Raw genomic sequence first — 12,752 nt, forward strand, 5'->3', positions numbered from 1 at the left:
AACTGTAGTTTTTGTTTTGTGCTGTATTACTGCTAACATTAACAAAGGCTGATTGACAGTCATCTTGTCTAATTGGTAGTCCAAGCAACGCATGAAGGAAGGAAGTAACGTGTCAGCAAACTCACACAGCGGGAGGCAGAAAATGTATTCAGTAGATTTGTTAGACCTCAGGGATGCAAAGAGCCTGCTTCGGTAAGAAACACTGCATGTTAAGTTAACTGTCCTCTTTTAATTGGTGAAGATGTTCCCACACTGTTTTGGTCTGTTCAGGTTGGATTTTCATAGTCTTTTGTAAGTTTCTTTAGGTTTGTATTTATTTAAAAAAAAAAAAAAAAAAAAAGGATATGCATGTTAACAAGCACTTAAAGTCATCATGCACATATGTCAAATTTAGCCACACAAGCCAATTTTCATCTATAGTCTGACAGGTTGATACAATATTAGATTAATCAACAAAACCAAACATTGAGAAGCATGTGAACATAAATAAAAGACAAAAACACATACTCCTATAACAGATTAAAATTGTGTAAAATCATTGTATGTAGCAGGATAGTAGTAGCGTAGTATATTTTCTCAGTTGACCAGTTTCCATATTCAGTCAAAACCACCTGCAGGCTGTATTGCTAAGCTCTCATCCTGTCTTTATGTCTTTGGACAATTAAATTTGAATTAATATGTTTTTCCATTTTATGCTGTACATCGTATTACGATTGCTTAGACTAATTTAGTGTCGTCTGGTATGACCTGCAGGAATTCTTGGTTGTTAGAAATGTTAAGAATTTAAGGAAAATAGCTTTAATTGAGTCAAACAAAAACAGCTGAACCCAAACAGACTTACTGCCATTAACTGTTTTGATTAAAAACCATCTCCCCTCTAAAAAGCCCTTTTTCACTGAAGTTAACATTAGGGGTTTAATTTTTCTGTCTTTGTTTTGGTCTTGCAGAGGGTTTGGTTCCATTCACTTTGCTAGATTTTTACAAAAGTTAGGCCTTTGTAAATACTCACGTTAGCAATTCTTTTTTTTTTTTTTTCACATTTTCCTGGAACTATGGGCTGAGATGGGAGGGGGGAAGGGTCCCCTTTCAACAGGAAGATAATGCTTCTTGGAAATGTTCATTTTTAGCCAGGGAATGTGGATGGATGATGACAGGAGACAACCTGAGGGGTGATGATTCAAGAGGTACCAAGCTGAAAGGGGGACCCAGAACATCTGGAATCATGCTGTTGTTGTTTGTATCACACCGTATCGATGAAAAATAGCCATGTCATGTTTCGGAGCTGCTCACTGTGAATGCATGAAGGTTTAAGCTGTATTTTTGGGGGAATTACCTGCAAGACTAAGACAGATGACACGTCTCACTGGCCCTGTGTAAAAATAAATCCCCACCCAAAGTCTGCACTTTGTTTTCTTAAGCAGCTTTATATGACCTTTAATTCTTCCCACTCATAGTGTTATTAATGAAACTGCATGTAACATAACCATAGGGAGCTTAAAAACAGAAAGTGTCTAATTTTTCATTTTTTGTGTCACTCAAACATAAATCCTGGTATTCCAAAAAAGTCTTGTATCTCTTAAATTTGAGATATTCATGTATATAGTTTAGCTATATTTTATAACTCATATGGAACCTTTTTTTGTGGAACCTTCACGCCAAGACCCTTCCTTACCCTCCTTTCTTTTTTGTGTTCAGATAATTTGCACGTGTCTTCCAAAGCTGGGAAACTACATCAACTCCCACAAGTTAAGCAGATCAGGATGAAGGTTTGGAGTATTGTAGCATTTAAATCCATCTATTTTTTTTTTACATTTCTATACCTTCTACTTGAAGGAAGATTAATCTAGATAAAATACAGATAAGGACTAGATAAGTTTATTTTAACTAGATAAAAAATAAACTTCAACATATCTTCATGAGGGAACATTTTTTTTTATCTGCTTTTGTTCACAGACATGTTTAAATGTTTTTCAACATCCTGAAATCACCACATTCTGAGTTGCTATTTTAAATGCTTAAACAGTTCAAAATGAATATACAATATGTGCTTTTAGAGAGAGTTTATCAATCTGACTCAGGTTAGAAACTTGTTATGTGGAGAAAAGCTGGTCAAGACAAAAGGATGTAAAGGATATAAAAAAAATGTAGGAAAATCACCAAACGGCCAGAGAAATATAACATTAGAATCAAGTTGTTTGGATGCCTGCTCAATCATCCAGGTAAGGAAATCCCAAAAAAGTGGATTCTGTTCATCTGGATGTGTTTTCAATTGACTTTTTCAGTTTGACTTCTTCAGTCTCCTGAAGAAGTCAAACTTTTTTCCCACTGAAAACACTACGTCCAAATAAACAGAATCAACTTTCTGGAATCACGGAATCAAGTTATTTAATCGTCATGGGATTTGTGACACCTTTTAGGGACTAATTTTCTATTGGAGCTGTAATTGAAAACTTCACTATGAAATGTTTCTCAATAAATGACTGGTTGTACTCACCTCTCAAGCCAGTCAAACCAGGAACCCCAGGGGGGCCCAATTCTCCAGTGTCCCCTTTCTCTCCCTTAGGCCCTGGAGGTCCTGTATAAAGAAGAAAAAAAATATTTTGTAATAAATAACTTGAATGCTGCAAGACAACTTGTCTTCAATAGGAGACACACTTCTTTAAAGCTTTTCTCTCTTTTTTAAAATGTAAAATTAAGTAATATGTTGACAAAGAGACAAATCATCAGTTTGTTAGAGATTTTATGTTTATGTTTTTATGCAAACAAAGGTAATCCCAATTAAAACAGAACTATTTTGTAATGATGTTGAGTCAGAAACATAGATTTAAGTAATATAAATAATGCTTTTCATGTTGTGTCTATATGTGATGTTTCTGTAGCTTTACTAAAAGATATAACAGAACTTTAAATGAAAATAAGTCACCTGTTATCTTGAGGTCTGGAAAAGGCTACAAATAACTTTTTTATTGATGACCTGCTGAGGAAATATCTTTTCTTGGAGATTAAATAAGAGCTTTTTGATTCATAGAAAGTGCATTAGGGTTAATTATACATTAAAAGTATGTTTTATGGTGCCTTCATTATTATTATCTAGCATGTTGGATGAGGAACATGTAGATTATCCCCTGAAAAGTTAATACATGGAACCAGACCTTTAATGCAGGCAGACAATAACTTTATTCATGTCACAAAACTATATTTATATTTATTACAGAGCCTATCACACACAAAAAGTGACATATCTGGCAAATAAAGGCCAAAGTGGGTCTTACAACTGGGCTAGGGCTTCGGTCCAAGCATTTGTTATACTTGGACGACTCCAGAGACTGAGTGAGAAAAATCAAATAAAGAGAGAAGGAGAGCGAGAGGAGAGATCTGGCTACAATGAAAACCACATGTTAAACAAGGTGGACCAGAACTTGGCTTGTGGGAAAGCTGAGAAATCTGAGGACCTGTTAGTGTCCTGTGGTTCTGATCCTTTATGACTCTAATTTGCAGATTTCTGATTTAAAGATTAGGTATAAACTGCAAAAGCATGGTCAAAAAAATCCTCAACTAGTGGGTTGAGGATTTTGTATTTTTGTCTCCCAATTATGACAAATTGCTACACAAAATAAAATAAAATACAACAATTAAAACAGTATAAATGGATAAAACTAAATAAAAGCAAGCCTTCAGAAGTTAGTCTTAGGATCTGTGGACACAGTCGATACCTTTAAAAAGAAGTTTACGTCCAATGAGAGCGAGATCCACAACTAGGGAGTCACAATCACAAACCTGCATTCTGTTTTTTGTCCTTAACCTGGACCTTTGTACAAGCAACAAGCACTGAATAACCTAGTAGTTACTTATAGATGTAGTAGTTCACTAATATAGGGACAGAACCGAATGTGATCCTCGAAATCTTAAACTGAATCCTAAACTTTAACATAAAGAGGTCAGAATCAGTGTCACATGGAAGCTTTTGGTGCACCTGGTGAGAAGACTTGCAGCAGCATTCTGTACTATTTGTAAGTGATCCAGGGATGATTTTTGCAGGCATAGGAATAATGAATCACAATAATTAGGGCATGATGAAATAAAAGTATGTGTAATCAGAATATACTTAATACTGCCAATGTTCTGCAGATGATAAAAACACATTTATACAATACAGCCAACATTCTTATCAAAACTCAATGCCTGATCAAAAGTAACACCCAAATTTCTCACAGTCAGGAGAACTGAACATGAAATGCGTCCAAAATTCTCAATCAGTGTGGAAATGAAGTTGTCAGGGGCACAGATAAGAACCTCCGTTCTTATGTTAGTATTTAAAGACAGATGTTTGGCTTCCATCCTGTTCTTTACAACATGGATGCAGTCCGGAGGACAGAAAATTTGGCTACATTCTGGGGTTTAAATTAAATGTACAACTGGATATTATCTGAGTAACAATGAGATGCCTTCAGAGGTATTCAGGATGTGTCCAAGTGGATGCATATACAAAGCAAACAAGACAGACCCCAGAACCGTACCTTGGGGCACACCGCAAAGTAAAGTTACAAAAGTGGAAACAAAATTAGAAGAAACAACTGAAAAGCTCTTGATATATTCGAATATATTAAGAGCTTAAGTCTCTTAATTAGAATATCATTATCAGCTGTGCCAAAAGCAGCAAAGTCAAACGTGGCCAAAAGAGTCGACTTTATGGCTTTTTAAATTGTGAAAATTGCCAAGAAGGACATGTATTTTGAACTTCCATCTCAAGAGAGTCTGAATTTCCTTCTGCATGTGAAATGTAAATGTTTTTAAAAAGTACTTAAACCTCTTAATAGGTTATTAGGGAATAGTTTAATTGGACGTGTGCACTTTAGATCGAACTGGACTGTGCAGCCTCTGAACCAAAATGAGTTTGACACCATTAAATTAGTCGTAAAACTGACATAAATTAAATTGGCTTGATTACAGTTGATAAAAACACATCAGGCATTTTAAAAATGGTCATGACAGGCAGATGACCAAATGATGAATTGGAATGATGAAAAATCGGCTAACTGATCTGTGGAGAGGGGAAGTTTTGGGCTTGTTGTGCAACCACATGACCAGGACCTGGATACAGTCATTGAGTCAATCTTGAACTCCTCTACATGCCAAAGAATTCCAGAGTCAAATGTGAGGCCAACTGTCCGACACCAGCAACAGGACATTGATCCCAAGAAATCGCCAACAAAATGACTAAAAGATAAAAAGGATCAAGGTGTTGCAATGGCCCACAGTCCAGATCTCCACTCTGAAAATAGGGATAGCAGGACCTTCAGAGAGCTTTGCATAAACTGATGCTGCAATGGCAATGAACTAAAGCAATGTTAAAAAGATGTTATAAATGATTATTTCACTGTATAGTCTTGTGAAAACTTTGTTTTTCACATGACTGAGACACGTTAAGTACAGTTTTGCCTTTCTAGGTTGGGTTAAGTTTAGGTTTATTACATATGATGGCCCAGACCTCATAGGGATAGAAAGATTTGCGGCTAGTAAGCAATAAATCAATGCATTTGAAAGGAAGTACATCCAAGCAGGACATGCTGCTCATGTCTGAATCCCCATCACATCCACTCATAGTAACAAAAATGCACTGACACCAGCCAAAAGGCTTTTGGCTTTTAAGCCTAATCTTTTGAGAAGACATTTTACTCTGGTGGTCTGTAAAAGTTTGTTTAAGCAGAGCTTCACATTAATAATCTTCTGGCCCTCGGAGACACTAGTCAGCTGACAGGGTTTCAACAATAACAAGCCCAGTGGCCCCTCCTGGATCAGCCTGAAAACATCTAACAGCTCGGTCCAAGAATGCAATTCCAGTGAAGAGTTCAGGCGCCTCCGTCCAATATCCAGTCTTGTTACAAATCTGAAGTGTGGCGCAACAGCTCGTTTTGTTTTGTCTTGTCTACACATGTGCAGTCCAGAAAAAAGATCATCTAATTTACCACAATAACAAATGACACAAGGCATCACCTGTGTTGATGTTAGTTGAGAATGCTTTGCTTCTTTTATTGATATTTATTTTTATGCTGATTTTTTCCCCTTTTTTTCCCGTATGAGCCTACTGCGATAGCTTCTGGACACTGGACACTTATAGATCATTAGGACTAAAGTGTTCTTAACAGAAACAGCAACATTTTTATAGTTACCTTATCTTCAGCGCTCCGTGTGTCTGTGGCCCACACACAGCTGAAGCCTGATTACAGTGTCTGGGCACCGAACAGCCTCAATAGCCTGGAAAGGTGCTAACCGCTAGGCTAACTAGCAACAAGATGCCTTCCCTCTCCACAGATGACTACCACAGCCTCCTGCAGAAGATTGCAGTACTGGAGACAAAAATTCATCGCTTAGAAGTAAACGTGGAGGTAAATGGACTGTGTGGAAATGAAACAACCTTGCCTTTGATTCAAAACAATGGCGATGAGCAAGCTAGTACACAGCTAAGGAGCACAGATAACATGACCTCATGCATTATAATAAATCCTCAAGCGATAACCCCCCCTTGGACTGTCTTGGTGCAAAACCAAGACATAAATCATGTCTCCTGGAAGGGGGAGGACGTATCACAGGCAGGGCACAGCGAGCTGAAATCTCTGAAACCGACTGGCCTTCACTTCCTATGACACAGAGAAGCTCTTCTACCTCTGTATACGGGAGGAAACAGGACTGGACAACCGTGAATAGGAAGGTTAACAACAAACCTCCAAAACAACTGAATGTCAAACTGCAGAACAGATTTGCTCCACTATCAAAGGACCCTGGATCTATATCGGACAACCATCCATCTAAAAGTAGCAAAGTAAGGTCTGAAAATCTGTTGAAAAGTGAAAGGCCACAGGAAAAGCTAAAGGCTAGGCCTGAAACTCTGATTGTGTGTGACTCTGCCGTAAAAGATGTACAAAGGATGTGCGGTAAGAACACTAAAGTCCTCTGCTTTCCTAAGGATATGGTCAACAACCTGAAGGAGAGAATTCTTCAAATTGTAGATGAATATCCAACTGTGACAAACATTGTTCTGCATACAGGGTCAAACAATGTGTCCAAACAACAGTCGGAGGTTCTGAAATGGGACTTTACTGGATTATTAAGTACTGTAAACTCTCTGAATGCAGCTGTATTCATCAGTGGACCTGTACCGCCCGTCAGAGGAGGGGACGAGAGATTCACCAGGTTGTTTGCACTGAATAAATGCCTTATATCAGCATGTACTGACCACTCAGTGCATTTTATCAAGAAGTTTTAATATTTTTGGGAACGCAGGCATCTGTTTAAAGCAAATGGATTTAATTTTAACAAGTCAGGGATGAAACTGGTCACCTCCAACTTATTTTATTCCATACGTCATCCATCTGTGCTTGGTGCCAAGACTGAGATAAATGAGGAGTTATCTCATAAAGAGGAACAAACAGTACTCCAAGAACAGACAAAGCCCAGCAGAAACCTTGAGGAGGTGCCTCATCTGCCCCCACCCCAGGAGAGCTTCAGAAAGGAGAGACATCAGAGGCAAGAAGAGGGGTCCCTATTTGCCTCCAACTCTCTCAACAACACCAACGACCAGGACCAGGGACCACGACCTTCCCCAGTCCCCCAAACCCCTGACAGGCCATCACCCTCCTCCCCCTCCCTTTCTCCCTCCTCCCCACACCTGAAATTCACTGAGGAGATGATGGAGCGGGTCAGTGCTGGGCTCAGATCTACCCCCCGGCCCAATCCCTTTTTTTCCCCCATAAACCCCCCACTAGAGCAGCCAAAGGTTCGCCATCGAGCCCCACCCTCAACAGAGCAATCGAAGTTACATTGCCCAGCCTCGCCCCCCTTAGTTCCTCCTTACCACCTTCATGCCCTGTCTCCGCAGTCTGATGTGTGATGTGTGGAGGGTCCGGGCTACGAGGATTATGGCAGTGGTGACTTTTCCCAGGAGAAGCTGGGACCCTGTTTACTAGAAGGTTTTAAAATTTCTGTACTTTGAGGTGACAGAAGGAGACATGTGGCCTGGTCAAAACACAGAGAGCTGCACTCTAAAAGATCTTTAAATATAGTAAACATACCTTGTGTGCCACAGACTGCTCCCAAACATGAGGGGACAAGTAATACCTCTAAAACACTTAAGTTGGCTTAATTAAACGTTAGATCTTTTGCTGGGAAAACATTTTTAATTAATGATTTAATCACTGAGCACCGCCTTGATTTTATGTTTTTAACTGAAACTTGGTTGGACCAAAGCAACAGTGGAGCTGTTCTCATCGAGACGACCCCTCCTAACTACAGTTTTATCAGTGAGGCCAGGGTGAGCAGGAGAGGAGGAGGGGTTGCTGTCTTATTTAATGAATCATTTCAATGTAAGCAGCTATCTCCTGGAAGTTTTCAGTCTTTTGAGTATGTGGCTTTACAGCTGAAGGCCCCATCCAAAGTTGTGTTTCTTAATGTTTACAGGCCTCCCAAATACTGCACAGACTTTTTTAATGATCTCAGTGAACTACTGTGATCTGTGTTGATTTCAACTGTGTAATTATTGTTGGGGATTTTAACATCCATGTGGACAACCCTCAGGGACAAAGGGACTAAAGACCTGAGTAACACTCTGGGCAATGTTGGGCTGACTCAGCATGTAACAGAGGCCACACATAATAGAGGACACACTCTTGACCTACTGATCTCCAAGGGCCTGAGCATTTCAAAGGTTACTGTGTCTGATGTGGGCCTGTCTGATCATTACTGTGTTTTCTTTGAAAGTAAAATCTCAGCCCACACAAATATATCAACAGCAGTGATCACAAAACGGTGTATAACTGAAAACAGTAGTGAGATCTTTAACCAGATCTTCCCATTAACACCTGACCTGTCCAGAGGTTCAGTCAATGAACTCGTCAATAGCTTTAGTGCTAAAATGTTAAATGTAATGGACACTATTGCTCCCATTAAGGTGAAGGTTATCTCTGGAAGGAAGAAGTCTCCATGGAGAAAGTCCACACTGGTGAAAAATGAAAAAAAGAGAGTGTAGGAAAGCTGAGCGCAGATGGGGAAAAACAAACCTCCAGGTTCATTATGACACCTTAAAGAGAAACTTCACAATTATAATTTACAACTGAGGAGTGCAAGGAGGTCCTACTTCTCTGTGATCATCACCAAAAACAGTCATAATGCTCGGGTCTTATTTTCTACAGTTGACAGGCTAACAAACTCTCCTGTGTCAGTGGCAGCTGAACTTCATTTGACCATGGCCTGCAATGACTTCAAATTCTTCACAGACTAAATCCAAAAGATTAGACAAGCAATTGGTACATCAACAGCAGATTCAGGATATGTACTGTGTCCACCGAAAAACTGTTTAAACACAATCAAACAGTTTCACCCTGTTAACAGCAAAGACCTGGAGGACATCTTAGGTCAACTGAACTCCTCCTCTTGCTGTTTAGATGTCCTGCCAACAAGTTTTTTCAAAAAGGTCTCAAAGACTTTGGAGTCAGACATGTTACAGATTGTCAACTTTTCTTTAATGTCAGGTGTGTTTCCAGAACCACTAAAAACTGCTGTAATTAAACCTATACTGAAAAAGGACAATCTTGACAAGACACCAATGAACAACTACAGGCCGATCTCAAATCTCCCATTTCTAAGTAAGATCATTGAAAAAGCAGTTTCTCAACAGCTCAATTACTTCTTAAAACAGAATAACTGCTATGATGCCTTCCAGTCAGGTTTTAAACAGAACCACAGCACTGAAACCGCTCTGACCAAAGTGTTTAATGACATATGTCTCAATACAGACAGTGGAAATGTCTTAGTTTTACTGGATCTCAGTGCAGCATTTGATACTGTTGACCACAACACATTACTATGTGGCGGGGCGTGGCCTGCGGTGCCGTGCAGAGGAGGCGGACGCACCTGCACGGCATCCGCAATCACGCCCCGCCGAATTAATTGTATAGCCAAAGAAAAACGATTACAGGTCACCAGAGAACTTCAATCTATACACCTAAAAACCACAAACCAGGCGACAAATTTGGGTGTAGTGATGGATGCAGACCTAAACTTAGAAAAACACATTAAGACAATAACAAAGTCAGCTTACTATCACCTCAAGAATATTTCAAGGATAAAAGATCTGATGTCTCAACAGGACCTGGAAAAACTAGTCCATGCCTTCATCTTTAGTAGGCTTGATTACTGTAACAGCATCTTTACAGGTCTACCTAAAAAAATCAGTCAGACAACTACAGCTCATTCAGATACTGCTGCTCGAGTCCTCACTAAGACCCAAAAAGTGGACCACATCAGTCCAGCTCTGAGGTCTTTACACTGGCTGCCTGTCCGTCAGAGGATAGACTTTAAAGTTCTGATGCTGGTCTATAAAGCTCTGAATGGTTTAGGACCAAAATACATCAGTGACCTCCTGACCCAGTATGAAGTTTCCAGATCCCTCAGGTCATCTGGATCCGTTTTTTTTAATCAGTTCCCAGAGTCAGAACCAGACACGGAGAAGCTGCATTCAGCTTTTATGCTCCATATATCTGAACAAACTCCCAGAAAGCCTCAGATCAGCTGAAACACTCAGTTTATTTAAATCCAGGTTGAAAATTCACCTGTTCTCAGCTGCATTTGAATAAAACACCAAATCCACACTTTTAAGCTTAAATTTCAAAACTTACATTTTAACTACTGATTCTATCTACTGTTTTTTTAAATCAATTTTAAATCATGCTTTTTATTTATTTTTGTTTTTTAATGTCTCTGTAAAGCACTTTGAATCACCTTGTTGTTGAATTGTGCTATGTAAATAAACTGGCCTTGCCTTACAGGATGTTGTAGCAAAGAACAGACAGATATGTTTGCAGAAAGTGGCTGTATGGATGTAAGTAGATGGGATTATTTTATAAGAAGTGAGTCATGATGGAGGCTTTAGAGCCAAAGTGTTTCTATACAGTGTCTAGGCTATTGCACAGTGATACTACACTGATATAGTACAAAATATAAATGAATTTAATACAAGTATGAATAATGAGCCTTCTCTATTTGTTCCCATGCTTGCTTTATGTTGAACATTAATTGAAGGAAACAAGGAATTTGATTTGGAAATTTCTTTCATCACACTTTTCATCAAGAATATGGAGCTTCATAAATTTTATCATTCCTACTTTATCTGGAACATATGTTTAGTACACGGGCCTTGAAGGACAAAGTGAGAGTGAAAAAATTTGAAAAGGAAACAAGATCTTAATCCAAAACACAGGAAAAAACAAACAAACAGATTTGGCTGACATTTTTTGTTGGACTGCTATTTTGGCACCTTGCCACAAAGCTTATGTATTTATATAGATTAAAAAAAAACCCAAACAAAAAGACCCCCAACAACAACTAACCATTCAGATCCTGAGTATGTTTATCCAATGCTGGACAACATCTATTGGCATGCTGAGGAGAACAGTCTTTTGGTGATCTATTGCTAGCTAAATGTAAGTAAATATTAATAATAATAATAAAAAACTACAGACGCTATGTGGCCTAGAGTACCAGCACCTCAGAAAACAGTGAGTCACATTATTGTGGCTTTTACAAATGACCTCTCATTTAAACAGTAAAATGTGGGGCTGCTCATGAATAGCAGCAACGATCCACACACACATTAACAGAGTGAAGTCAAATAGGTAACATGTGAAAACACACAAAGATACATGCACACTGCTGTCACAGTGAAAGATAGTTATGAAACCCGAGTAGACAACGCTTGCTTCATGCCAATTAAACACTGGCATGGCTGGAATACATGGTAACATACACAGAAACAGAGAGTGGAGAAAAGTTGTAATGACACAGCAAGAGAGGAGGGATTAGGAACAAAAACATGGAAAAAAAACATGAAAAAACAAAAAAGAGAGGAAAGTGCCGCTGTTGAAGGGCACAGACAGGCTGTTATAAAGTTATGTCATTGCACAAATCTTAGAATATTTTCTTTATAATCCTGAGACATATGTTTACATTTTTGTTGTTTAGATCTCTTAAGGTGGAGACTCCACAGACCTATGAGCTCATACAGATTATAAAAATATATTTAACACATAACAGTGAAAAAAAAAGTCAGACAGGTTTTAATGTGACCTTTAAGAAATTTTAGTTTTTCTTTTTTAAATCCTAAAACTGTAATTAAACACAGATAGCTGTGATCAAGGAGTCTTTGTATAACCATAAATGAATTATCTGTGAGAGAAATGTAACTCATTTAAATGTCAGTATGTTGTTTGATTGAAAGTCATGTGGTGATAAGTCCCAGTGACATTTTTTACAATTATTCTTATCAGATCAGGTTTAAATACTGAAACGTGTTCACAGAAAAGCATTTTTTAAGCTGAGATTGTGGAGTATCAAAGAATTATGCACTTAACACAATTACACACACTTTACTAATGAAAAAGTTACATGATGCAAACTGAAGGATTCAATATTTTTAAACCTGACGAATGAATATGAGAAGAAAAAACAAAAAACTTCCCAGCCTGATTTTTGCTGCTTTGTTTGGCAAAAACAAAAGAAAAAAATCTCTGACTTAACTGTTGGATTTAATAGCTGGAAAATGTCTGTGTACTGATGTTGCACTGACCTCTTTTTCTTGCAAAATCAATTAAGATGGCAAAAATAAAACCAGAAATTTTGATCATATTTCCCATAACTTTCTCTTCCATCAGGTTCAGCTTCACTGAACTCCACATATTACACCTAGTTTGAAGGAACAATAA

General features: G+C 38.4%; 2 protein-coding genes across 3 annotated transcripts in view; one reads left to right on the forward strand and one right to left on the reverse strand.

Moving 5' to 3' along the window:
* The window catches only part of scara5 (scavenger receptor class A, member 5 (putative)), a 100,091-nt gene that overhangs the window by 36,929 nt on the left and 50,410 nt on the right, over nucleotides 1-12,752 (reverse strand). For both annotated transcript variants that reach the window (XM_087852083.1, XM_087852084.1), the window contains exon 8: nucleotides 2,495-2,575. In XM_087852083.1, the coding sequence (XP_087708209.1) occupies nucleotides 2,495-2,575 (81 nt within the window). The remainder of the gene's footprint in view (nucleotides 1-2,494; nucleotides 2,576-12,752) is intronic.
* Nucleotides 6,926-7,888, forward strand: LOC148098440 (uncharacterized). The gene is made up of 2 exons (XM_087852085.1): nucleotides 6,926-7,191; nucleotides 7,282-7,888. Exons 1-2 carry the CDS (start codon nucleotides 6,926-6,928, stop codon nucleotides 7,886-7,888), a joined length of 873 nt encoding a protein of 290 aa, XP_087708211.1.

This window comes from Neolamprologus brichardi, chromosome 15, assembly GCF_056152115.1.
Source record: "Neolamprologus brichardi isolate AB-2024 chromosome 15, ASM5615211v1, whole genome shotgun sequence".
In the NCBI taxonomy this organism is placed as follows: Eukaryota; Metazoa; Chordata; class Actinopteri; order Cichliformes; family Cichlidae; genus Neolamprologus; species Neolamprologus brichardi.

Excerpts from the sequence above, each read along its gene's own strand:
- LOC148098440 (XM_087852085.1), top strand. The coding sequence starts at position 6,926 with ATGTGCGGTAAGAACACTAAAGTCCTCTGCTTTCCTAAGGATATGGTC. Across the intron at positions 7,192-7,281 it reads GGGGACGAGAGATTCACCAG|GCATCTGTTTAAAGCAAATG; the intron begins GTTGTTTGCACT and ends TTGGGAACGCAG.